Consider the following 27,607-nt stretch of genomic DNA (forward strand, 5'->3'; position numbering starts at 1 on the left):
GAAAGCATAGGAACTCTTGTCATCTGACATGTCAATCATTCTTCCCCCAACAGTTCAAAAGGGTCGTAAACTCGTAAAACTCCAGGACATCGCATTAGGCCCAGGTTAAAAATAAACAAAACTGCCATTTGAATCATTAAGCAGCAATAAAAGGACTTCTAACCAGATAGCTCAGTGCCAATAACAAAAAACAAAAGGCTTACTTACAAGCTGCAGTTTTTTTTTAAAGTTTACTTATTAGCGTCACCAGTAGGCTTACATTAACACTGCAATGAAGTTACTGTGAAAATCCCCACGTCACCAAACTCTGGCGCCTATTCAGGTACACTGAGGGAGAATTTAGCACGGCCAATGCACCCTAACCAGCACGTCTTTCAAACTGAGAGAGGAAACTGGAGCACCCAGATGAAACGCACGCAGACACTGGGAAAAGGTGCGAACTCCACACATCGTGACCCAAGCCGGGAATTGAACCCGGATCCCTGGCGCTGTGAGGCAGCAGCGCTAACCACTGTGCCGCTGTGCAGAGAACATGATTTAAAAAGTACATTTCTTAAAGGCACAGTAGCATCACACATGGATAGCACATATAAAGAGGTGTTATTTCCTGGCACCAGCCAGTTGCAGATTGCTACCTTTGGTGAATAATCCATATAATCCATACCAACTGGGAAAGATGGCAAAACAGCTGGAGAGTAAAACTCACCGATCATAGTCCATGACTGTAATCGAGAGACTGACTTGTTCCATACTCTCTGGCGGGATATCAAAGATCATGGCCTCGTTGTAAATTGGGTTGAGCGTGTTCTTCTTTGTGGTAGTTTTTCGCTTTTTCAGTCTCCGACCTTCGCAAATTAAAGACACTTTGACGTATGGGTCTGAAAGATGAAAGGGTATTTTTATTACAAAGAGTGCTCACCTCCAGACTACCCCAAAGGTTCACCGCCACCGACAAATTAGCAGTAACCTTCACTGGTCTGGATTTTGATCTTTGTTTTCAAATTCCTCCATGGTCTTCTTCCCTCCCTATCTCAGTAATCTCCTCCAACCCTCCAAGATCTCTGCGCACATCAAATTCTGGCCCTTTGAGTAACCCTGGTCTATATAAGAAAGCCCACCAACACCTCTACTTTCTCAGAAGACTAAGGAAATTTGGCATGTCAGCTATGACTCTCACCAACTTTTACAGATGCACCACAGAAAGCATTCTTTCTGGTTGTATCACAGCTTGGTATGGCTCCTGCTCTGCCCAAGACCGCAAGGAACTACAAAAGGTCGTGAACGTAGCCCAATCCATCACGCAAACCAGCCTCCCATCCATTGACTCTGTCTACACTTCCCGCTGCCTCGGAAAAGCAGCCAGTATAACTCAGGACCCCATGCACCCCGGACATGCTCTCTTCCACTTTCTTCCATCGGGAAAGTGATACAAAAGTCTGAGGTCACGTACCAACCGACTCAAGAACAGCTTCTTCCCTGCTGCGGTCAGATTTTTGAATGGACCTACCTCGCATTAAGTTGATCTTCCTCTACACTCTAGCTATGACTGTAACAATACATTCTGCACCCTCTCCTTTCCTTCTCTATGAATGGTATGTTTTGTCTGTATAGCGTGCAAGAAACAATCCTTTTCACTGTATGTTAATACATGTGATAATAATAAATCAAATCAAAGTCTAATCTCTGGAACTCCCGCCCTGGCCATCTCCATCTCTTTAGCTCACTTTCCTTTTTCAAACCTTCCTCATAGGCCAAGCTTTTGGCTATTGCTCTAACGGTTGGCTCAGTGTCAGGTGTTGCTGAGTTACACTCCTGTGAAACACCTTGGAATGTTTTTGAACATTACAGGCACTATAGGAATACAAACAGCTGTCTCACAGCACCAGGGACCCGGTTTCGATTCCCGGCTTGGGTCACTGTCTGTGCGGAGTTTGCACGTTCTCCCCGTGTCTGCGTGGGTTTCCTCCGGGCGCTCCGGTTTCCTCCCAGTCAAAAGATGTGCGAGTCAGGTGGATTGGCCGTGCTAAACTGATCCTAGTGTCCGGGGGATTAGTAGGGTAAATATGTGCAGTTAGGGGAATAGGGTCTGGGTGGGATTGTGGTCGGTGCAGACCTGATGGGCCGAATGGCTTCCTTTCTGCACGGGAGGGAACCTATGATTCTATATGGCTTCATTGATTCTGTGACTATTCTATGAATCTATGGAATGATTTCAACAAGAAATTGGATGCACAGTTGAGGGAAATAAACCCACAGAGCTGCAGAGGTAAAGCAGGAAATGGGGTAATCTAGATGGCTCTACAGAGAGAGCAATTTAGGTTTGATGGGCTGAATGGTCTTCTGTGCCATAATGACTCAATGACATTTCTATCAGGTCACTTTTTCCCACCATTCACCTTTGCAACAATCCCTGAATTAATTTAATATACTCCAAAAGGCTTCTCCCGCCCCCCCATCCCTGCCAGCAATGCTGTTCCTTTCACAGTCATACCAGAGAATCCGGTAATGTCCATGGCTTTGAGGTTCCTGCATTTGATGACGGTCAGTGTCATTCGCCCAGCTGTTGGAAGGTAGCAAAGAGAAAACATAATCTCCCCTAAATCCACGCTTTCCTAATGGGAGAGAAAAAAGAATTAACGCTGCACTTTGAACATCTCCCAGGTGTTGATCTTTCAGGTCCTGCCAGAGGCAGTAACTTCAGATTTGAGATTGCAAAATGAATTATTCAGCAAATGAAACCATGACTCGTCATACTGCTCGTCTGATACATTTTTTTTTTAAAAACAAAATACTGCGGATGCTGGAAACCTGAAATACAATCAGAACATTCCGGATAAACTCAGCAGGTCCGGCAGCATCTGCGGAGAGAGAAACAGAGTTAGCGTTTAAGTTGATTTATTATTCTCACAAGTAAGCTTACATTAACACTGCAATGAAGTTACTGTGAAAATCCCCAAGTTGCCACACTCCGGCGCCTGTTCGGGTACACGGAGGGAGAATTTAGCACAGCCAGTGTATCGAACCAGCCCTTTCAGACTGTGGGAGGAAACCGGAGCACCTGTAGGGAACCCACGCAGACACGGGGAGAACGTGCAGACTCCACACAGACAGTGACCCAAGCTGGGAATCGAACCCGGGTCCCTGGCGCTGTGAGGCAGCAGTGCTAACCACTGTGCCACCCACATTTTGAGTTAAAATTTCGAGTCAGATAGGACTCTCCCCTTGGAACCCGTTCAGTTCTGAAGTAGTCACATTCGACTCAAAACATTATCCTGTTTCTCTCTCCACAGATGCTGCCAGTCCTATTGAGGTTTTTGTGTTACCCTTATAACCAAAAGTTCGATCACCTGCCCTAATATCTTCTTATGTCACTTGCCCCGGCAAAGGTCCTTGACATTAACGGAATAAATTTTGCGCAATGAAATGTCCCAAAGATCCTCACCATCAGTGAGATGTTTCTGAAGTGTAGATTCTGTGATTTTGTAGCCAAACCAGGCAATCAACATGAATATAACAGATTCCATTGGATGGGGTTGGTATTGGTTGCAAGAATGAAGTTGCCTTGGATACATCAAATGTTCCACATGGAGCTCTCTGGGCAGCTGGGTCTGTGATCAACAACTTGCTGCAAAAATGGGTGGGAAAGGACAAAGCCAATCAGCAGCCCCCATTTCAATCTCTAAAATTGGATGATAGCCAATCAGCAGTTCCCTTTTTCATGCCTTAATTTATTTTTCATTTAAATTGGGCAGCAGGGTGGCACAGTGGTTGGCACTGCTGCCTCACAGCGCCAGGGACCCGGGTTCGATTCCCGGCTTGGGTTTGCACGTTCTCCCCGTGTCTGCATGGGTTTCCTCCGGAAGCTGCGGTTTTCTCCCACTGTCTGAAAGACGTGCTGGTTAGGGTGCATTGGCCATGCTAAATTCTCCCTCAGTGTACCCGAACAGGCACCGGAGTGTGGTGACTGGGGGATTTTCACAGTAACTTCATTGCAGTGTTAATGTAAGCCTACTTGTGACACTAATAAATACATTTTTAAAATTTTAAAACTTCAATGCTCCCAGTTGTTTGCCACCCAATTTGCGAAATGGTTAAATATCAATTTCAGTGCTGCTGTCCCAGAGTGGAACACTGCAACATCAGTCGAGCTTGTTTACTGGAGTGGGACTTGAACCCTCAAACCTCGAGTCTAAGAAACAAGCGTATTATCAACTGGACACGTGGGAACATTGCAAAAGCTGACAATTAATTGGCCACAGTCGCACTCACCGTCTTGACACAGATGATGTCTCTCCAGATCGTGTCTTCCTTGGGAATGTCCAACAGCTCAAACAGGTTATCCACAATTACCTCCCCAATCATATCATGCCTAGAAAATCGATCAAAGTCAAAAACGCTGAAATGCAGCTTCCTGTTGTTGAGATGGTCTAACGGCACTGGAAACTGAAACGTTTCATTAAAGATGGGATTGAGTGTCTTTCTGTGAACCCGAGTCTGGAATTTCTTCTTCCGATCTGGAAGCAGGTAAATTTTAACGTAAGGGTCCGAGGTCCCAGAAAAGTCCTTGGCCGGCAAGTCTAAGGATTTGAGAATCGTCACAATCAAATGCTCATTCTCATAATCGTACTTCAGTGTAAGATTTAACTTCCCACTGGTCTTCACATCCTCTTTCTCACCATCCTGAGAGTCGACTGACTTCTGTTTGTAGAGCTCTGGTTTAATTCGTCCGATGCTTGTAGTGGTCTCTCCGCGCTGCAGACTATCCCGCTGCAGACTGTCCATGCTGAAATCAACACTTGAGACATGCATCTGCCTGGGTAAATGCCTTCTAAAGGAATTGTGTCTGCAAAAGAAAGATAGACCACTCCCTTGTGAATCAATCTTAATACCACTGTACTGTTACCACTTTGGACTCAAGTTAGATCAAAGTTGCATCAGGTGCAATTTTTATGAAAGGTTTTTAGCATCCTCCCCCAAAGACAGAAACATTCTTGGCCCTGAGTTTTCCGGTGGGATTCTCAGGTCCCGTTGTAGCGGACGGAGATTTGATCGACTGCGAAATTCTCCATTCTCGCTGGCAGCGACAGTGGATCGCGAACGGCTGGAGAATTCCAACCCTTATATCAAAGCGTCACACTTAAAGAGTAACTCATAAGCTTACAGTTATATAAAATGTTGGTTAGGCCACATTTGGAATACTGTCCAATTCTGGTCACCACACTACCAGAAGGACATGGAGGCTTTGGAGGGAGTATTGAAAAAGTTTACCAGGATGGGTTCATGGATGAGAGGGGTGTGGAGGGATATGGTCCAAGTGCAGGTCAGTGGGACTCGGCAAAAAATGGCTCGGCACAGACAGGAAGGGCCAAAAGGCCTGTTTCTGAGCTGTAATTTTCTATGGTTCTATGTTGCCTGGTATGGAGGGTATTAGCTATGAGGAGAGATTGAATAAACTGGGATTGTTCTCCCTGGAAAGACGGAGGCTGAGGGGTGACCTGATAGAAATTTATAAAATTATGTGAGGTATTGATAGGGTGAACAGTTGGAAGCTTTTTCCCAGGGCAGAAATGACAATTACAAGGTGGCACAAGTTCAAGGTAAGGGGGGGAAAGGTTCAGTGGAGATTGCGGGGGAAGTTTATTTACACAGAGGGTGGTGGGAGCCTGGAATGCACTGCCAAGTGAGGTGGTTGAGGCAGTTACATTAGCCACATTTAAGACTTATCTGGATTGACACATGAACAGACAGGGAATAGAGGGACACAGGCAGTTGGTCTAGATAGGACAACATGATCAGTGCAGGCTTGGAGGGCCGAAGGGCCTGTTCCTGTGCTGTACTGTTCTTTATACTTTGTTCTTAAACTCTGTCAATACTCTTAAGAAGGGCAGACTTGCAGTTAGAGTATTTTTTCATGACTTTAAGACATTCCAAAGCAGTTTTCAGCCAATGAAGTATTTACAAGTGTGGTCATTGTTGCAGTGTAGGAACTGCAGCAGATCAACTTGTGCAACGATGTGGATGATGACCAGATAATCGATATTTAGCGATGTTGATGAATATTGGCCACAACACCGGCAAGAACTCCCTTGCTCTTCTTCAGAATAGTGGAGTCCACCTAAAGTGGGGGGCCATGGTTTAACCCAGCGATGGGGAGCCTGAGCTAGTGAGTGGGCCGCATGGGTTACCCTCCCTCATCTCAGTGGGCCGCAAGATTGAGATCGGGCTTGTTCACTAACCGTGACCACATGAAGCAGATTAAATACATTTAATACATGCCGAATATTTCATAACCAGTTATAGAAAATGCTTCATCATTTATATATTAATAGAACTCTCATCAACTTCAGATGGTAAAAACAAAAGAAATATTGACACTTTGGACACAGAGGGCGCGCACGGCTCTCACAGTCAGTGCTGTGAGCAACCACCACACACCTCACTTCACGTGTGAATCGCTTCAGTCACACCGGTAGGAAAAAAACTACACGGACGGAACACAGCGGAATGTGGCAACCCTGTGCACGGGCAACGGTCAACAAAATGTCCCGTGGGGCCGCACTCAGAACCCCAATGGACCACAGGTTTCTCACCACGGGGTTTAACATCTCATTAAAAGACAGCACCTCCAACATCTCCTCCGCAATCCCACCGCAACATCAGCCTAGACATTTGTACTCAAGTCCCTGGAGTCAGACCTGAACCCACAACCTTCTGACGCAGAGGAGGTGAGTGTGCTGCCACTGAGGGAAAGCTACAGTTGTTGATTGACAAAAATGTGCTTTGCAAAGGGAAAGTCCATTTTGATTATCTTCCACTGTCCTGGCAACCTCAGAATGAAACAGAAATGGGGTTATTCACCAATCCCAGTGATCAATCTCAGCCAAAGAATCTACGGCGCGGTGGCACAGTGGTTAGCACTGCTGCCTCACAGTGCCAGGGACCCGGGTTCGATTCCCGGCTTGGGTCACTGCCCGTGTGGAGCCTGCACGTTCTCCCCGTGTCTGTGTGGGTTTCCTCCGGTGCTCCCGGAGGAAACAGTCCGAAAGATGTGCTGGTTGGGTGTATTGGCTATGCTAAATTCTCCCTCAGTGTACCTGAACAAGTGCGGGAGTGTGGCGACTAGGGGATTTTCACAGTAATTTCATTGCAGTGTTAATGTAAGCCTACCTGTGACACTAATAAATAAACTTTCAACTTAAACTACAACAGACCCAGAGTTGAGGTGAGGAAAAACCCCAGTGGTGGGAAGCATGGATCCAAAGTCACCTGTTCCTCCAATCCTCAATGTAGAAATGTCAATTACTGGGGGACATAGGTTTAAGGTGGAAGGGGTAAAGTTTAAAGGAGATGTGAGAGACAAGTTTTTTACACAGAGGGTGGTAAGTGCCCGGAATGCGCTGCCAGAGGAGGTGGTAGAAGCAGATACTATAGCAACGTTTAAGAGGCATCTTGACAGATACATGAATAGGCCGGGAATAGGGACAACATAGAGGCAAAAGGTCTTCAGGTTAGAAAGGCATCATGTGTCAGCGCAGGCTTGATGGGCCGAAGGGCCTGTTCCTCTGCTGTACTGTTCCTTGTTCTTTCTCCCACTCACCACACGTCATACCTTACATTACATATAGATGGTGTTCCAGGATGTTAAAATTGGGCAGAAATCTCTCAAGTTACACTTGAATCAATCAACATGTTTTTACTTCCACTATCTCCCAGTGAAGATTGTTCTATAAAGGGAGCACTCATTGACTGAAATGTCCATCTCATTTTGTCAGAAGCCCGCTTGGTGAGCGGAGAGGCTGCTTAGATTTCCCGGATTCTGTAGAGTTTTATTGACACAGTGTGTACATTTCTTTAGGATACTGTACCCACCTGGAAGTTAGTAGATTGATAGGCGTAGATCCCAGTCAGAATGGACTCTGCAGGAGGCTGCAGTTATGGGTAGGGAGGCTGAGGGTACAGGCAGTGAGTCTGAGGGCACAGGCAGTGAGTCTGAGGGCACAGGCAGTGAGACTGAGGGTACAGGCAATGAGTCTGAGGGCACAGGCAGTGAGTCTAAGGCCACAGGCAGTGAGGCTGAGGGTACAGGCAGTGAGATTGAGGGCACAGGCAGTGAGTCTGAGGGCACAGGCAGTGAGGCTGAGGGTACAGGCAGTGAGATTGAGGGTACAGGCAGTGAGGCTGAGGGTACAGGCAGTGAGTACAGTTAGGAAAGCTGCTAGTGCAAGTAGTGAGGCTGAGGGTACAGTGGAGGGGCTGAGGGTACAGTTGGGGGGGGCTGAGGGTACAGTTGGGGGGGCTGAGGGTACAGGTGGGGGGGCTGAGGGTACAGTTGGGGGACTGAGGGTACAGTTGGGGGGGCTGAGGGTACAGTTGGGGGGGGCTGAGGGTACAGTTGGGGGGGCTGAGGGTACAGTTGGGGGGCTGAGGGTACAGTTGGGGGGCTGAGGGTACAGGAGGGGGGCTGAGGGTACAGTTGGGGGGGCTGAGGGTACAGTTGGGGGGGCTGAGGGTACAGTTGGGGGGCTGAGGGTACAGGAGGGGGGGCTGAGGGTACAGTTGGGGGGGCTGAGGGTACAGTTGGGGGGGCTGAGGGTACAGGAGGGGGGCTGAGGGTACAGTTGGGGGGGCTGAAGGTACAGTTGGGGGGGCTGAGGGTACAGTTGGGGAGGCTGAGGGTACAGTTGGGGGGGCTGAAGGTACAGTTGGGGGGGCTGAGGGTACAGTTGGGGGGAGGGGCTGAGGGGGCTGAGGGTACAGTTGGGGGGCTGAGGGTACAGTTGGGAGAAATGCGGGTACAGTTGGGGGCTGAGAGTACAGTTGGGGGGAGGGGCTGAGGGTACAGTTGGGGGGAGGGGCTGAGTGTACAGTTGGGGGGAGGGGCTGAGGGTACAGTTGGGGGGAGGGGCTGAGGGTACAGTTGGGGGGAGGGGCTGAGGGTACAGTTGGGGGGAGGGGCTGAGGGTACAGTTGGGGGGAGGGGCTGAGGGTACAGTTGGGGGGAGGGGCTGAGGATACAGTTGGGGGGAGGGGCTGAGGGTACAGTTGGGGGGAGGGGCTGAGGGTACAGTTGGGGGGAGGGGCTGAGGGTACAGTTGGGGGGGCTGAGAGTACAGTTGGGGGGAGGGGCTGAGGGTACAGTTGGGGGGAGGGGCTGAGGGTACAGTTGGGGGGGCTGAGAGTACAGTTGGGGGGAGGGGCTGAGGGTACAGGTGGGGGGGATGAGGGTGCGGGAAAGGGTAGGTAGGTTGCAGTGGCAAATGGAATTCCGGGATGGGAGGGGTACTTGAATGGGGGAGGTCTGATTGGGGGAGGAGCTTGTGGGGGATGCTCTCCTGCCTGGTCCTCTTGGCCCACAGACAGTGCTATAAAGACACTTACCTTCTCTCGGAAGCAATCCCCGACTCCCTACAGCTGTCATGTTTCCTGAAGCCAGTAACCCATGGATGGCCACCGTTAAAACTGCAAAGCAGGTTAAATCCAGCCTCATTAAAATCGGTAAATCGCCAGCCTGCCTCATGGGTTAAGGTGGTGTTGCCTAACCCTTGTGTTGCCTCCAATCGACTGCGATTGAGGTTGATTTTAACACCTTATCTGACCCCAGCCCACCCCTTTGGGAGTTAAGGTTCAACCCCTTGTTTCCGCAAGTTAGTTTTGAAATTTCCCCTTTCCAGTGCTCCTGTCCCGGATGAGGTGAAACTAGTTGTCGGAGTGTACTCCCTCCTACTCTTCCAGTGACTCAATGGAGAACGCTTTAAGGAGGTTTTGTAAATGAAGCGATGGAATTCAATTCTGGCTCTTTGGAGAGTGGAATACTTTATTTTTATTCATGGGCCATGTGGGCCATGGCCAGCATTTATTGCCCATCCCGAGCTGCCTGAGGACCGTTTAGTGTCAAACACATTGCTGTGGCTCTGGAGTCACATGTCGGCCAGACCGGGTAAGGACAGCAGATTTCCTTCCCTAAAGGACATAAGTGAACCAGATGGATTTTTCCGACAATGGTTTCATAATCATCAGTAGATTCTTAATTCCAGATAATTTTTACATGCTGTACGATCATTAACACTGAGCTGATTTAACATTCTAATTTCACAGTGCAATAATAAGCTCCATTACACAGCTCTTCCAGGAACTAAACGGAAGATTTAATTGATTTATTGTTTAATCACCGTTAGTTGCAGCATTCTCCTCACCCTGACATTAAAGTTATTAGGTAGGAAATTAGGTATGCCAACACTGTTTTAATCCAGACTGACATTAAAAATTAATTACCATTTTACTGGGCAAATTATTGAAACACTGGAAGAACTGGAGTAAGTGAAGTTTTAATAATTGTCTTATAAATATAAGCCCATTCTGTAACTCACACTGGGAGTGGAGATCGTAGAATCGCAGAGCAATTCTTTTTATTCATTCGTGGGACATGGGCGTCGCTGGCTGGGCCAGCATTTATTGCCCATCCCTAGTTGCCCGAGTACAGTTGAGGGTCAGCCACATTGCTGTGGCTCTGAGTCACATGTAGGCCAGACCAGGTAAGGACGGCAGATTTCCTTCCCCAAAGGGCATAAGTGAACCAGGTGGGTTTTTCCGACAATCGACAATGGTTTCACGGTCATCAGTAGATTCTTAATTCCAGATAGTTTTTATTTAATTCAAATTCCACCATCTGCTGTGGTGGGATTCAAACCCGGGTCCCCAGAACATTAAAGTTAAAAATTTATTTATTAGTCACAAGTAAGGCTTTCATTAACACTGCAATGAAGTCACTGTGAAATTCCCCTAGTTGCCACAGTCCAGTGGCTGTTCGGGTCAATGTGCCTAACCAGCACGTTTTTCAGAATGTGGGAGGAAACCGGAGCACCCGGAGGAAACCCACACAGACACGGGGAGAACATGCAAACTCCACACAGACGGTGACCCGAGCTAGGAATCTAACCTGGGTCCCTGGCGCTGTGAGGCAGCAGTGCTAACCATTGTGCATAGCCGAGTTTCTGGAATAATAGTCTAGCGATAATACCACTAGGCCATCACCTCCCCTTCAATTACAGCACACAAGGTCTTCTACCCATTCTGGCTCTGGTAGCTCTTAAGGAGAGCATGGCTATAACCCTATAGACCCATTCTGTATCCACAATGGAATGGAGGATTGTTTCCTGTTTGCCAGTTAGCATTACAATGCACAGTTAGAATGTTAAACTAGCAAAGTGTTCATGGTACCATGACATGACTGAACATACAATGAATTTGAATCCAATGTGATATGGGTGTAGTCACAAGCGATTGGCTCCTATATTAATGATCGTAGATCCTGGGTTAACACAGAGTGTATTCCACCTTCCAAGGAGATCAGACTGCGTTGTTACATTCACAGCAGCTCCGTGTAGGTGTTCCCATTGGGATTTTAGTCATTCAAAAAGGTGAAGGAAACTAGACAATGTTGACCGTGAGTTACTCATTCGGAGAGACAGCACAGATACGATGGGCCAAAGGGCCTCCTGTTTTTTCCCATACAGTTCTTGGATTTCAATGCTAAAGGATCCATCTTGTACCTACACTGGGAATGGGTTATGATGTGATAGGGCCCATTCTGTACCCAGACTGGGAGTGAGGATAGAGTTATTATCCCTGTCTATATAGCACGATGCGTAAGTATGGAGATCAGGAAAGCATGCAGCAAAAACAAAGTGAGAGATTTGAATTTTCGCAGAGGCTTGGGAGAAACAGTGGCCGGAGTGGGTTTCCTCTGGATGCTCCGGTTTCCTCCCACAGTCTGAAAGAGGTGCTGCTTAGGTGCATTGGCCGTGCTAAATTCTACCTCAGTGTACCCGAACAGGTGCCAGAGTGTGGCGACTCTGAGATTTTCACAGTAACTTCATGGCAGTGTTAATGTAAACCTACTTGTGACACTAACAAATAAACTTAAAACTTTAAATATATACTCAGGACAATTTTAAGAACAAAATGTGTTAGAACCAACAAATATTGTTGCATGATTCCAATATGATTTAGGAACTATATTTTGATGTGTATGTATCCATAAGTCTGCAGATTGCCACATAACTCATCACTGCATACGTCTGTGTATCAAACTATGAGCCCCTGCTCATATCCTGATCTGAAAAATAGATTTGATAAAGTTCCCCATTTGAGTTTAAAAGTGTGATTATTTTGGCCTTCTGGGAACCATAAGATGTAACAGTAACCATAATATGAATGAGTATAATTCATTTAACGTTAACTTGTTTCGTTAGCATTCATGTCGAGAGGGCTAGAATACAAGAGCAGGGATGTACTTCTGAGGCTGTATAAGGCTCTGGTCAGACACCATTTGGAGTATTGTGAGCAGTTTTGGGCCCCGTATCTAAGGAAGGATGTGCTGGCCTTGGAAAGGATCCAGAGGAGGTTCACAAGAATGATCCCTGGAATGAAGAGCTTGTCGTATGAGGAACGGTTGAGGACACTGGATCTGTACTCGTTGGAGTTTAGAAGGATGAGGGGAGGTCTTATTGAAACTTACAGGATACTGTGAGGCCTGGATAGAGTGGATGTGGAGAGGATGTTTCCAGTAGCAGGAAAAACTAGAACCAGAGGGCACAACCTCAGGCTGAAGGGACGATCCTTTAAAACAGAGATGAGGAGGAATTTCTTCAGCCAGAGAGTGGTGAATCTGTGGAACTCTTTGCCGCATATGGCTGTGGAGGCCAGGTCATTGAGTGTCTTTAAGACAGAGATAGATAGGTTCTTGATTAATAAGGGGATCAGGGTTATGGGGAAAAGGTAGGAGAATGGGGATGAGAAAAATATCAGCCATGATTGAATGGCAGAGCAGACTCGATGGGCCGAGTGGCCTAATTCTGCTCCTATGTCTTATGGTCTTATGGTTAACTTTGTACAAACCACTGGTGCGGCCGCAGTTGGGGTGTTGTGTTCCAGGTGCCACGTTGTGGAAAGGATGTGAAGGTATTGGAGGGAATGCGGAAAAGATTCACGAGAATGGTTCCAGGGATGAGGGACTTCACTGATGTAGATAGATTGGAGAATGTTGGACTGTTCACCTTGGAGAAGAGACAGGTGAGGTGGGATTTGATGGAGGTATTCAAAATCATGAGAAGAGGTGGATTTACAGTGAAACACACTGTGCCCTGACATGGGCCCCACAAGGATTGGCCATGTTAAATTGCTCTTTAATGTCAGGGGGACTAGCTAGGATAAATACATGGGGTTATGGGGATAGGGATGGGATTGTGGTCGGTGCAGGCTCAATGGGCCGAATGGCCTCCTTCTGCACTGCAGGATTCTATGATTCCATGATTCTAAGACAGCAAGTCCCAAAATGAATGAGTTTCAAAAATGTTCCCTCCTGTTAATTCGCCGAACCAAACTGAATTTCCTCCTCCAGAACCTAACCGCGAGATAGCGGCAAAAGTCCAAAGATGTGCAGATTAGGTAGATTGGCCGTGTTAAATTGCCCCTTCGTGTCCAAAGATGTGTAGGTTAGGTGGATTGGCCATGCTAAATTGCCCCTTCGTGTCCAAAGATGTGTAGGTTAGGTGGATTGGCCATGGTAAATTGCCCCTTCGTGTCCAAAGATGTGCAGGTTAGGTGGATTGGCCATGGTAAATTGCCCCTTCGTGTCCAAAGCTGTGTAGGTTAGGGGGCTGACGGGGTAAATGTGTGAGGTTACGGGGATAGAGCCGGGGGTGGGCCTGGTTAACATGCTCTGTCAGAAAGTCAGTGCAGACTCGATGGGCCGAACAGCCTCCTTCTGCACTTTCAGGATTCTATGAAAGTCAAACAGCTCTCCGTGTCTGTGACCCTGTTTGACCCTTTTCCATGGGGAATCTTGACTTCCACCAGTCCGCGACCTTGTCCTATATTCCAGCCCAGGATACTGGAGGGCCGGATGCTTGGGCTGGAATATTTGGTGCAAAATTGAAACTCAGCTTTGTTTGGAGAAACTGGACAGACCGTCAAAAGTCAGGGTGGGTATCGGCTTCTCTTTTCCAAAGGCCGGGGGTTGGCAAAGAGGATGGGGGCACTGGATAAACGTCTGTACCTGACCGAGTGAATCAGTGGGCGTCTCAGAGCACTTCAGAGGGAATCCCATTCAGAATTACTCTGAGGGATTTCATGTGAGTGATCTGAGAACACAAGAAATAGGAGCAGGAGTGGCCACCAGCCCCTTCCAGCCTGCCCCGCCATTCAATACAATCACGCTGATCTATGTCGGTCTCAGCTCCTTCTCTGTGCCATTTCCCCCGTCGCCCTCTATTCCTCGATCCATCAAATATTTATCCACCTCCATTTTCAATACTTCTAACGACCCAACCTCCACCAGCCTTTGGGGCGGAGAATTCCAGAGATTCACCACCCTCTGCCAGAAGGAATTTCTGCACACCTCAGGTTTAAATGACCGTCCCTTTATCTCGTAGCGATGCCCCCTTGTTCGAGACTCTCCGACTAGTGAAAACATCTCACCATTTACCCTGTTTGAATAAGGTCACCCCTCACTCTTCTAGACTCCAAGGAATACAGAGCCAGACTATTTAGTCTCTCTTGTTAGGGCAACCCTCTCATCCCAGGAATTAGCCTGGTGAATCTCCGTTGGACTGCCTCCAATGTTACTACATCCTTTTTTAGGTAAGGGGAGCAAAACTGTACACAATATTCCAGGTGAGGTCTCACTGACACCCTGTACAATTCCAACAAAACCTTCCTATTTTAAAACTCCAACCTCTTTGTAATAAAGGCCAAAAGGCCACTTGCCTTCTTAACGACTTGTTGGGACCTGCTTGCTCGCTTTGTGTGATTCATGCGCTGGGAACGAGATCTAATTTAGAAAGTGGTCTCAGGGCTTCCGTTCCATGAGTCAGCCTCAGGAATCACGCTGAGAAAGCACATCCAAGCCTGAGTGTCTAAAGGGTCTAAAGGGCTCTCATTAAGTGAATGAATGAGGAAAGTATGTTTCGGTTAAAGAGATTAATTAGCGTGGATCAGGATTATTGACAAGGATTTGATGAAAGTGAGGGGAGGAATCACTGTGAGCAGGTCCGGGGGGGGGGGGAACCTTGGACTGAGTGAGCAGGCTTGAGAGCATCGCATTCAAACAAAACCAGAGAGAAGGCACGCACTGAATTGTATTAGTTAATCGCATCCAGTAAATGCAAGTTCTGTGTTTGCTTGCCTCACGTCACAATATTTACCATCCTCACCATCATTCAGACAAGAGGTAAACTTGGATTTCAACAAAGCAATTATTCATCCAGACGTGTGAAGATGCGCTGATCAGCCTGTGAAATGTCTTGGTTTCAGCTTCCAGGGGAAGTGGGGGGGAGGGGGTAGGGGAGGAAGGGAGCACGGCACGGTAGCACAGTGGTTAGCACTGCTGCTTCACACTTCCAGGGTCCCGGGTTCGATTCCCGGCTCGGGTCACTGTCTGTGTGGAGTTTGCACATTCTCCTCGTGTCTGCGTGGGTTTCCTCCGGGTGCTCCGGTTTCCTCCCACAGTCCAAAGATGTGCGGGTTAGGTTGATTGGCCAGGTTAAAAAAAAAAATTGCCCCTTAGAGTCCTGGGATGTGTAGGTTAGAGGGATTAGCGGGTAAAATATGTGGGGGTAGGGCCTGGGTGGGATTGTGGTCGGTGCAGACTCGATGGGCCGAATGGCCTCCTTCTGTACTGTAGGGTTTCTATGATTTCTATGATTTCTAAGGGAGAGGGTGGGGGCCAAGAATGAAGCTGAGCGCAGGGCCCCAGCAGCCGAAAATGCGTCACTAACCATGAGGAGTCGGCGGGGAGTAGATCGGGAGAAACTGTTCCCATTGATGGAAGGATCGAGAGCCAGAGGGCACAAGATTTAAGGGAATTGGTAAAAGAAGCATGGACAACACAAGGAAAAGAGGTTTTCACGCAGCAAGGGGCGAGGATCTGGAATGCAGGAATCTGGCGGAGGCAGGGAAAGTGGAAACATTCAGACTTTTGAGACCTACTTTGCATTAAGTTGATCTTTCTCTCCACTCTAGCTATGACTGTAACATTCTGCACTCTCTCCTTTCCTTCTCTATGAACGGTATGTTTTGTCTGTATAGCGCGCAAGAAACAATACTTTTCATTGTATACTAATACATGTGACAATAATAAATCAAATCGAATCAAAGGAGCTGGATTGTTATTTGAAAATGAAGACTGTGCAGGGCTGAGGGGAGGAGGCAGGGGAATGGCACGGGGTAAACTGCTCACTTGGACAGCCAGTACAGATACAATGGGCGAATGGCCTTCTGCTGTTTTCGATGATTCTGTAAATTTGACATTAGGTTTGATAGGAAGAGTCACAAACTAGAGTTTAAAATTAGATAAGACACATTTCGGGAGAATGATGAACAAAGGTCAAATTATTAATTGATAAACCGATTGATAAACAATGGAAAATATTCACAGATATATTTGAAAACCTGGACACGCCTCTGCGACTGGATCCTGAACTTCCTAACTCACAGACCACAATCAGTAAGGGTAGGCAACAACACCTCCTCCACGATCATCCTCAGCACCGGTGCCCCACAAGGCTGTGTTCTCAGCCCCCTACTATACTCCTTACACACCTATGGCTGTGCGGCCAAATTCCCCTCCAATTCGATTTGCAAGTTTGCTGACGACACCACCGTAGTGGGTCGGATCTCAAACAATGATTAGATAGAGTACAGGAATGAGAGAGAGAATCTGGTGAACTGGTGCGGCAACAATAATCTCTCCCTCAAAACGAAGGAGATTGTCATCGACTTCAGGAAGCGTAAAGGAGAACATGCCCCTGTCGACATCAACGGGGATGAAGTAGAAAGGATCGAGAGCTTCAAGTTTTTAGGTGCCCAGATCACCAACAACCTGTCCTGGTCAACCCATGCCGACACTAAAGCCCACCAACGCCTCTACTTTCTCAGGAGACTAAGGAAATTTGGCATGTCAGCTACGACTCTCACCAACTTTTACAGATGCACCATAGAAAGCATTCTTTCTGGTTGTATCACAGCTTGGTATGGCTCCTGCTCTGCCCAAGACCGCAAGAAACTACAGAAGGTTGTGAATGTAGCCCAAACCATCACGCAAACCAGCCTTCCATCCATTGACTCTGTCTACACTTCCCGCTGCCTCAGAAAAGTGGCCAGCATAATTAAGGACCCCACGCACCCCGGACATTCTCTCTTCCACCTTCTTCCATTGGGAAAAAGATACAAAAGTCTGAGGTCACGCACCAACCGACTCAAGAACAGCTTCTTCCCTGCTGCCGTCAGACTTTTGAATGGACCTACCTTGCACTAAGTTGATCTTTCTCTACACCCTAGCCATGACTGTAACACTACATTCTGCACTCTCTCCTTTCCCTCTCTATGAACGGTATGCTTTGTCTGCATAGCGTGCAAGAAACAATACTTTTCACTGTATGCTAATACATTTGACAATAATAAATCAAATCAAATCAATGGTAAAATTGTATAATTAACCAATGATGGTTAACAAATGAAATAAAAGGCAGCAAACGACAAACTTAGTCATAGAGTCACAGAACAATACAGCACAGAAACAGGCCCTTCGGCCCGACCGGTCCATGGAACCCTCCCAGCCAGTCCCAATTGCCCGCGTTTGGCCCATATCCCTCTAATCCTCTCCCATCCATGTTCTGATCCAAATGCTTTCTAACTGTTGCTATTGAACCCGCCTCAACCACTTTCTCTGGCAGCTCATTCCATACACGCACCACCCTCTGTGTGAAGAAATTGCCCCTCAGGTCTCTTTGAAATCTTTCCCCTCTCACCTTAAACCTATGCCCTCTAGTTTTCAATTCCCCTTCCCTGGGAAAAGACTATGTGCGTTCATCCTATCTATGCCCCTCATGATTTTATACACCTCAATAAATTCACCCCTCATTCTCCTACATTCCAAGGAATAATGCCCCAAGCTGGCCAATCTCTCCCTAGAACTCAGGCCCACTCGTCCTGCCAACATCCTCGTAAATCTTCTCTGCATTCCTTCCAGTTTATCAATGCCTTTCCTATTTCAGGGTGACCATAATTGTACACAATGCTCCAAGTGCAGCCTCACCAACAATTTATACAACTGTAACCTAATATCCCAACTCCGATACTCAATGCCCTGACTGATGAACCTTTGTTAACACCGTAGCTCTAATGATCATAATCTCCCAGGGTTCATTTACATATTGACACTCGAGGTACTGGGAGGTTTTCTAGTTTACTTTATTGCAGCATCCAACATAACGCTTCTGCCAGCACTGATCAGGGAATCAATTCCCTTTCTAACTATGGATGTTCCAGGAGATTTTCTTTATGCTCCTTTCTTCAAAAATCACTGATGCCCACTCTTGTTTTACTGAAATGTTTCCATTCCTGCCAGAATGTTCTGTGGATCCGCCCCAATCTCACCCACCTTAAAGCCACTCGTATCAAATTCAGTCAAGCCCACTCAAGGGCCAATCATTCCCATATCATGGGAGGCGAATTGGGTCCCGGCTTGGAGTCACTATCCAGGACCTTGCAGCTTCAGGCTGTGTCTGGGGGCCTGCAGCTTCAGGCTGTCTCTGGGGGCCTGCAGGTTCAGGCTGTGATTGGGACCTGCAGCTTCAGGCCGTGTCTGGGGCCTTGCAGCTTCAGGCTGTGTCTGAGCCCTGCAGCTTCAGGCTGTGTCTGGGGCCTTGCAGCTTCAGGCTGTGTCTGGGGCCTTGCAGCTTCAGGCTGTGTCTGGGGCCTTGCAGCTTCAGGCTGTGTCTGGGGCCTTGCAGCTTCAGGCTGTGTCTGGGGCCTTGCAGCTTCAGGCTGTGTCTGAGCCCTGCAGCTTCAGGCCGTGTCTGGGGCCTTGCAGCTTCAGGCTGTGTCTGAGCCCTGCAGCTTCAGGCTGTGTCTGGGGCCTTGCAGCTTCAGGCTGTGTCTGAGCCCTGCAGCTTCAGGCTGTGTCTGGGGCCTTGCAGCTTCAGGCTGTGTCTGGGCCTGCAGCTTCAGGCTGGGTCTGGGGCCCTGGGGATTTGGCAATGTCTGGGCCTGCAGGGGCAATCTGACTGAGGGCAGAAACCACAGGTTCCATCCCACCCGAATAAAATTTCACAATTTTACAAAATCTTTCCCCAACAATATCCCCTTTCCAATGGGTCCCATTGGGCAGTTTCCATTGCCTCAATTCACTGTCCGTCCCTCATCCATGAGAAATATAGCAACCTTCCTGAAATTGTAAGAATCTTTACTCTTCCCCCACAAGATCATATACTCTGGATAAAAGTCCCCACTATTCCTCTAATACTTTCCTCCACTATAAACTCCTTACACCCACCTCTCCCTTTAGAAGGGACAGACACTCATACATAGAAACATAGAAAAATAGAATCTAAAAGCAGGAGAAGGCCATTCGGCCCTTCAAGCCTGCTCCGCCATTCATTATGACTAATGGCTAATCATCAAATTCGGTATCCCGATCCCCACTTCCTCCCCATATCCTTTGATCTCTTTAGCCCCAAGAGCTATATCTAATTTCTTCTTGCAACACCAGGTTAAAGTCCAACAGTTTTATTTGGTAGCATGAGTTTTCGGAGCACTGCTCCTTCATCAGGCACTCACCTGATGAAGGGGCAGTGCTCCGAAAGCTCGTGTTACCAAATAAACCTGTTGGACTTTAACCTGGTGTTGTGAGACTTCTTACTGTGCCCATCCCAGTCCAACGCTGGCAACTCCACATCATAATTTCTTCTTGAAATCACACAATGTTTTGGCCTCAACTATTTTCTGCGGCAGTGAATTCCACACACTCACCATTCCCTGGGTGAAGAAATTTCTCCTCACCTCAGTTCCAAAACGTTTACCAATTATCCTCAAACTATGACCCCTAGTTTTGGATTCCCCCACCATCGGGAACATTCTTTCTGAATCTACCCTGTCTAACCCTGTTAGAATTTTATAAATCTCTGTGAGGTCCCTTCTCACTCCTCTAAACTCCAGTGAATATAATCCTAACTGACTTAGTCTCTCCTCATATGACAGTCCTGCCATCCCAGGAATCAGCCTGATAAACCTTCGCTGTACTCCCTCAAGCAAGGACATCCTTCCTCAGATAAGGACACTGAAACTGCACACAATACTCCAGGTGTGGCCTCACCAATGCACTGTACAATTGCAGTAAAACATCCCTATTCCTGTACTCAAATCCCCTCGCTATGAAGGCCAACAAACCATTCACCTTCTTTACTGCCTGCTGTACCTGAGTGCTTACTTTCAGCGACTGATGCACGAGGACTCCAAGGTCTTGCTGAGTATCCGCCTCTCTCAATTTACACCCATTCAAATAATAATTTGTCTTCCTATTTTTGCTATCAAATTGGATAACCTCATAATGATCCACATTATAATGCATCTGCCATGCATCTGCCCACTCACTCAGCCTGTCCAAATCACACTGAAGCATCTCTGCATCCTCCTCACGGCTCACCCTCCCACCCAACTTTGTGTCATCTGCAAATCTGGAGATAATACATTCAGTTCCCTCTGACAAATCATTAATATATAATGTGAACAGCTGAGGCCCTAATACAGATCCCTGTGCACCCTACTATTGACTGCCTGTCAATCAGAAAAGGACCCATTTATACTAACTCTTTGCTTCATGTCTGCTAACCAGTATTCTATCCATCTCAAGACACTCCTTGAGAACCTTATCAACACACACAAACACTTCTCCTTCTTGGCCTTGTAGTTCCACGATGTGGAGATGCCGGCGTTGGACTGGGGTGGGCACAGTAAGAAGTCTCACAACACAAGGTTAAAGTCCAACAGATTTATTTGGAAACACGAGCTTTTGGAGCGCTGCTCCTTCCTCAGGTGACAGTTTCATGGTCACTTTTATTCATATCAGCTGATAGCTTGCAGATTTTTAAAACTAAATTTCCCTAGTGTGATTTGAGCATTCTTACTCCAGGTCCCTGGTGAGTTGTTTCACAGAATAACACTACACCCTGCTCTCCCCAGTGAGAGAAAGCCAACTGGTGTTGATTATGAACCTGAGGAGCACCACAACTCAAGTTGAGAAGGGAGAGCCTTTATGAATAACCTCAGCCAGTACGGGAATTGAACCGGCCCTGTTGGCGCTGCACCAGCATCACAGACTCGCAACCCAGCCAACTGAGCTAACTGACCCAGCTGTTAGCTCAACTTCCCTCTGCTGGTGGACAGCAGCATGACCAGTGAAGAACATAGAACATAGAACAGTACAGCACAGTACAGGCCCTTCGGCCCTCAGTGTTGTGCCGAGCTTTGTCCAAAACTGAGATCAAGCTATCCCACTCCCTATCATTCTGCTCAGTGCTCAGGAAATTCAGGTCAGCAGGGTTGATGAAAATGTTTGGCTATTTTCCTGGAGGTTTCATCACACGATTGCTAATGTCCAGTTGAGAATAGGAAAGAACTCAAACGGGGAGTTAGAAGGGCAAAAAGAGGTCACGAGATGTTCTTGGCAGGCAGGATTAAGGAGAATCCTAAGGCATTCTATTCATACGTTAGGAACAAAAGAGTTGTCAGGGAGAAAATCGGACCTCTCAGGGACAAAGGAGGGGAATTATGCTTAGAACCCAAGGGAATAGGGGAGATCCTAAATGAATACTTTGCATCGGTATTCACGAAGGAGAGGGGCGTGTTAACCGGGAGTGTCTCGGAGGGAGGTGTTGACCCGTTAGAGAAAACCTCCATTACAAGAGAGGAAGTGTTAGGTTTTTTAAGGAACATTAAAACTGACAAAGCCCCTGGGCCTGATGGCATCTATCCTCGACTGCTCAGGGAGACGAGAGATGAAATTGCTGGGCCTCTGACGGAAATCTTTGTCGCTTCTTTGGACACGGGTGAGGTCCCTGAGGATTGGAGGATAGCGAATGTGGTCCCGTTGTTTAAGAAGGGTAGCAGGGATAACCCAGGAAATTATAGGCCGGTGAGCTTGACGTCCGTGGTAGGGAAGTTGTTGGAGAGGATTCTTAGAGACAGGATGTATGTGCATTTAGAACGGAACAATCTCATTAGTGACAGACAGCATGGTTTTGTAAGAGGGAGGTCGTGCCTTACAAATTTGGTGGAGTTTTTCGAGGAAGTGACAAAAACGGTTGATGAAGGAAGGACCGTGGATGTCGTCTATATGGATTTCAGTAAGGCATTTGACAAAGTCCCACATGGCAGGTTGGTTAAGAAGGTTAAGGCTCATGGGATACAAGGAGAAATGGCTAGATGGGTGGAGAACTGGCTTGGCCATAGGAGACAGAGGGTAGTGGTCGAAGGGTCTTTTTCCGGCTGGAGGTCTGTGACCAGTGGTGTTCCGCAGGGCTCTGTACTGGGACCTCTGCTATTTGTGATATATATAAATGATTTGGAAGAAGGTGTAACTGGTGTAATCAGCAAGTTTGCGGATGACACGAAGATGGCTGGACTTGCGGATAGCGAAGAGCATTGTCGGGCAATACAGCAGGATATAGATAGGCTGGAAAATTGGGCGGAGAGGTGGCAGATGGAGTTTAATCCGGATAAATGCGAAGTGATGCATTTTGGAAGAAATAATGTAGGGAGGAGTTATACAATAAATGGCAGAGTCATCAGGAGTATAGAAACACAGAGGGACCTAGGTGTGCAAGTCCACAAATCCTTGAAGGTGGCAACACAGGTGGAGAAGGTGGTGAAGAAGGCATATGGTATGCTTACCTTTATAGGACGGGGTATAGAGTATAAAAGCTGGAGTCTGATGATGCAGCTGTATAGAACGCTGGTTAGGCCACATTTGGAGTACTGCGTCCAGTTCTGGTCGCCGCACTACCAGAAGGACGTGGAGGCATTGGAGAGAGTGCAGAGAAGGTTTACCAGGATGTTGCCTGGTATGGAGGGTCTTAGCTATGAGGAGAGATTGGGTAGACTGGGGTTGTTCTCCTTGGAAAGACGGAGAATGAGGGGAGATCTAATAGAGGTGTACAAGATTATGAAGGGTATAGATAGGGTGAACAGTGGGAAGCTTTTTCCCAGGTCGGAGGTGACGATCACGAGGGGTCACGGGCTCAAGCTGAGAGGGGCGAAGTATAACTCAGATATCAGAGGGACGTTTTTTACACAGAGGGTGGTGGGGGCCTGGAATGCGCTGCCAAGTAGGGTGGTGGAGGCAGGCACGCTGACATCGTTTAAGACTTACCTGGATAGTCACATGAGCAGCCTGGGAATGGAGGGATACAAACGATTGGTCTAGTTGGACCAAGAAGCGGCACAGGCTTGGAGGGCCGAAGGGCCTGTTTCCTGTGCTGTACTGTTCTTTGTTCTTTGTTCTTTGTTCTTTGACTGCCCAGTGAACCCAACCTTCCTCCCACTCTTCCGTATTTTTAAAAAAGACATTAGCGTGTTTGACAAACTTTCTTTGATGCTTGGTCAAGTTTCCAGGCTCTTGATGGTAGCAATGTCCAGGAGGTTAATCATTAATACCTGGAGGCCCCTGGATAATCCTGGAGGGTTGGTAACTGCATCAGTATGGTGAACATTTATTGCCCATCTCCTTGTAACTGAGTGACTTGCTGGGTCTTTTCATAGCAAAGTAAAGGGTCAAATTTCTGTTGACTGGAGTTGCACATGGACCCAGAGTGGGAAAGGACAGCAAACTTCTTTCACTGACCGTCATTAGTGAATCTGTAGTTTTATGATTCTCATTACTGGGAATAATTTTTTATTCCAGTTTTATGAGTTAATTGAATTTAGATTTCCCTTGCTGCTCATAGAACAAATCCAGCCCAGCCAATTACCATCAGTCTACACTCAAACATCAGTAAAGTGATGGAAGGGGTCATCAACAGTGCTATCAAGCAGCACCTGCTCAGCAATAACCTGCTCACTAACAGACAGTTTGGGTTTTGTCAGGGTCACTCAACTCCTGACCTCATTACGGCCTTGGTTCAAACGTGAATAAAAGAGTTGAACTCCAGAGGTGAGGTGAGAGTGACAGCCCTTGACATCAAGGCTGCATTCGATCGAGTGTGGCATCAAGGAGCCCAAACAAAACTGGAGTCAATGGGTATCAGAGGGCAAACTCTCCGCGGATTGGAGTCATACCTGGCACAAAGGAAGATGTAGTTGTTGGAGGTCAGAAAACCCCACCCCAGACAATATCCAGGCTTGGATTGACAAGTAACATTCGTGCCACACCAGGAATGACCATCTCCAACCAGAGAAGATCTAACCACCATCCCTAGACATTCCATGGCAGTATTATCACTGAATCCCCCACTATCAACAGCCTGTGGGTTACCACTGACCACAAACTGAACTGAACTGGCCATATAAATACTGTGGCTACCAGAGCAGGTCAGAGGCTGGGAATCCTGTGGCGAGTAACTCACCTCCTGACTCCCCAAAGCCTGTCCACCATCTACAAGACAAGTCAAGGGTGTGATGGAATACTCTCCACTTGCCTGGATGAACACAAGAACATAAGAAATAGGAGCAGGAGTAGGCCATCTAGCCCCTCGAGCCTGCCCCGCCATTCAATAAGATCATGGCTGATCTGAAGTGAATCAGTTCCACTTACCCGCCTGCTCCCCATAACCCTTAATTCCCCTCCCGATCAGGAATCCATCTATCCGTGACTTAAACATATTCAACGAGGTAGCCTCCACCACTTCAGTGGGCAGAGAATTCCAGAGATTCACCACCCTCTGAGAGAAGAAGTTCCTCCTCAACTCTGTCCTAAACTGACCCCCCTTTATTTTGAGTCTGTGCCCTCTAGTTCTGGTTTCCTTTCTAAGTGGAAAGAATCTCTCTGCCTCTACCCTATCCAGCCCCTTCATTATCTTATATGCCTCTATAAGATCACCCCTCAGCCTTCTAAACTCCAATGAGTACAAACCCAATCTGCCCAATCTCTCCTCTGGGTGCAGCTCCAACAACACTCAAGAAGTTGACACCATCCAGGACAAAGCAGTTCTCTTGATTGGCACCCCATCCACAAACATTCATACCCTCTACCACCGACACACAATGGCAACCAAGTGTGCCAACTACAAGATGCACTGCAGGAGCTCACCAAGGCTCCTTCCAAACTCATGACCACTACCATCTAGAAGGACACAGCAGCAGGGAACATCACCACCTGGAGGTTCCCCTCCAAGTCACTCACCATCCTGACTTGGAAATATATTGCCGGTCCTTCACTGGGCCAAAATCCTGGAACTATGGTTGGCATCGTGGTATTGTCACTGGATTAGTCATCAAGATAACCCAGGGTGATGCTCTGGGGACCCGGGTTCGAATCCCACCATGGCAGGTGGTGCAATTTGAATTCAATAAAAACAATCTGTGGTAAATGTCCATCCAGTTCAATAAAGCCCTTTAGGGGAGGAAATCTGCTGTCCTTACCTGGTCCGGCCTACACGTGACTGCAGACAAATGTGGTTGACTCTTAACTGCCCTCTAACCTCTTAACAGCTTTAGCAAGCCAATCAGTTCAAGGGCAATTAGGGATGGGCAATAAATGCTGGGGTTGGCAGAGACACCCATGTCCCGTGAATGAATTTTTAAAAGATTTGCTCTCTAACAGCATTGTGGGTGTACCTACACCACGGGGGCGGCAGTGGTTCAAGGAGACAGCTCACCACCACCTCCTGAAGGGCAATAAAATTACTTGACAGCCTCACCCACATCCCATGAAAGGAAGACACAAAACCCAATGATGTCCTTGTCGGGAAGGTCTACGGATGGATTTCCTACCTACTGCTGATGGCAGTCAATGCCCTCTCACAGGTAACGTCCTATCACTGCCAGTGTTCATGTGAGTACTATTTCCAATGTTCTCTGTTTCTTTCTCTAATCACTGATCCAGTAACATAACCAGGTAACCCCCATGACTCCCAGATCGAGGTTGGGCTGGAACTAACCTGGATGAGGACGTAGGTTCCGTGGTCTGACGTTGGACACGCGTGTGTTTGAGGAGGTGCTCTTTGAGGGCAGCTTGGACCTCCGCGGGTATGTCAGGCGAGGTCTGGCTGATCTTCATGGCTGTCGTCAGCATCGTGACCGAGTTCTTTCCGTTCTCCTGAACCTCCTTAATTTCCTTTTTCTCGGGGGTTTCCACCACCTCCGGGGCATCGTTCGACGTTTGCTGGGGGACGCTATTCGCATTCGAGGTCAGGTCTTTGTTCCTCCAATACGGCCAGCAGAGCTTCCAAAACACAAAGAGAGACACTACCAACAGGGCAAGCCCACAGAAACAGACGACTACAGCGAGCAGGCTGACTGAAATGTCTACAAGCGAGCAGAGAATCGGGGGGAAAGCAAACAGCGTGACAGACAAACAGGGAGGAGAAAAAACAGGAACAAGTGTGAGAAAGGAGCTGGTCTCAAGAATTCACATCCAAATATCAACACATTACACACCCTGCACTTGGCTAAATGAGAATTCTGATACAGAGAAGGGTGTTCGGCTTAACATCAATTGGAATATCAACAGAGGAAGTGGCAGAAATATTGGACCAAAAATGCCCAGCAATTATTGCCATCCCTAATTGCCCTTGAACTGATTGACCTCTTAACAGCTTCAGCAAGCCAGAGGGCAGTTAAGAGTCAACCGCATTTGTCTGGAGTCACATGAAGGCCAGGCCGGGGAAGGGCGGCAGATTTCCTTCCCTAAAGAGCTTTATTGAACCAGATGGATTTTACCACAGATTTCTTTTATTGAATTCAAATTGCGGGCATCTTCAGTTCCCGAATCCCACTGCCCAATTATCCCTGGATACGCAGCTTCAGAATTACTTAGCAGTGAAGAACAAACTCACCAAGGAATAGACAGGACGGGTCACAGCCTCACAAGTGCTCCTTCTGGCCCTCAGCTAACTGGTCCCCGAATTGAGGCCTAGGGATCAGGTCAAGCCAGGGCAGATTTTAGGGCAGGAGCATGTTTTGGTGAGGTAGGGGCAAAGATCACGGTGGCATCTTCCCGTCCCGCTCGCCACGGGGTTCATAGGCGGGACACGGACCATGCAAAGGTCCGTTGACCTCGGGCAGGATTTTCCGGTTTTGGGACGAGCACGGCCGGAAAATCCCATCCCAAGGGTCTGGCTCGGGAATGTGAAATCAGGTTTTTGTGGTTGGGATGGGGGGTTGATGGGGCCTGGGGGAGGCCAAGAGAGAGTGGGGCTGAGGACCATAGGGTGGCACGGTGGCACAGTGGTTAGCACTGCTGCATCACAGCGCCAGGGACCCGGGTTCAATTCCAGCCTCGGGTGACTGTGTGGAGTCTGCAGATTCTCCCCGTGGGTTTCCTCCGGGCGCTCCGGTTTCCTCCCACGATCCAAAGGTGTGCAGGTTTGGTGGATTGGCCATGCTAAATTGTCCCTTAGTGTCAGGGGGATTAGCTAGGGTAAATGCATGGGGTTATGGGGATAGGGTCTGGGTGTGGTTGGTGCAGACTCGATGGGCTAAATGGCCTCCTTTTGCACTGTAGGATTCTAAGAAGCTGGGGATGTGGAGAGGGAAGAAGGTTTCTAAGTGACCGACGGACGGGACGGGGGGACGGGGGGGGTCAGAATGAGGCTGGAGTCCGAATAAGGAGTCA

At 47.8% G+C, this 27,607-nt stretch overlaps 1 protein-coding gene across 2 annotated transcripts in view; it reads right to left on the minus strand.

Moving 5' to 3' along the window:
• syt10 (synaptotagmin X) overlaps positions 1-27,607 on the minus strand; it is an 89,664-nt gene that overhangs the window by 14,201 nt on the left and 47,856 nt on the right. For both annotated transcript variants that reach the window (XM_078219545.1, XM_078219544.1), the window contains 4 exons: positions 25,932-26,298; positions 4,270-4,843; positions 2,492-2,612; positions 707-878 (listed from right to left, as the gene is read on the minus strand). In XM_078219545.1, coding sequence (XP_078075671.1) covers positions 707-878; positions 2,492-2,612; positions 4,270-4,843; positions 25,932-26,298 — 1,234 coding nt within the window. The remainder of the gene's footprint in view (positions 1-706; positions 879-2,491; positions 2,613-4,269; positions 4,844-25,931; positions 26,299-27,607) is intronic.

Source organism: Mustelus asterias, chromosome 9, assembly GCF_964213995.1.
Source record: "Mustelus asterias chromosome 9, sMusAst1.hap1.1, whole genome shotgun sequence".
NCBI classification, from domain to species: Eukaryota; Metazoa; Chordata; class Chondrichthyes; order Carcharhiniformes; family Triakidae; genus Mustelus; species Mustelus asterias.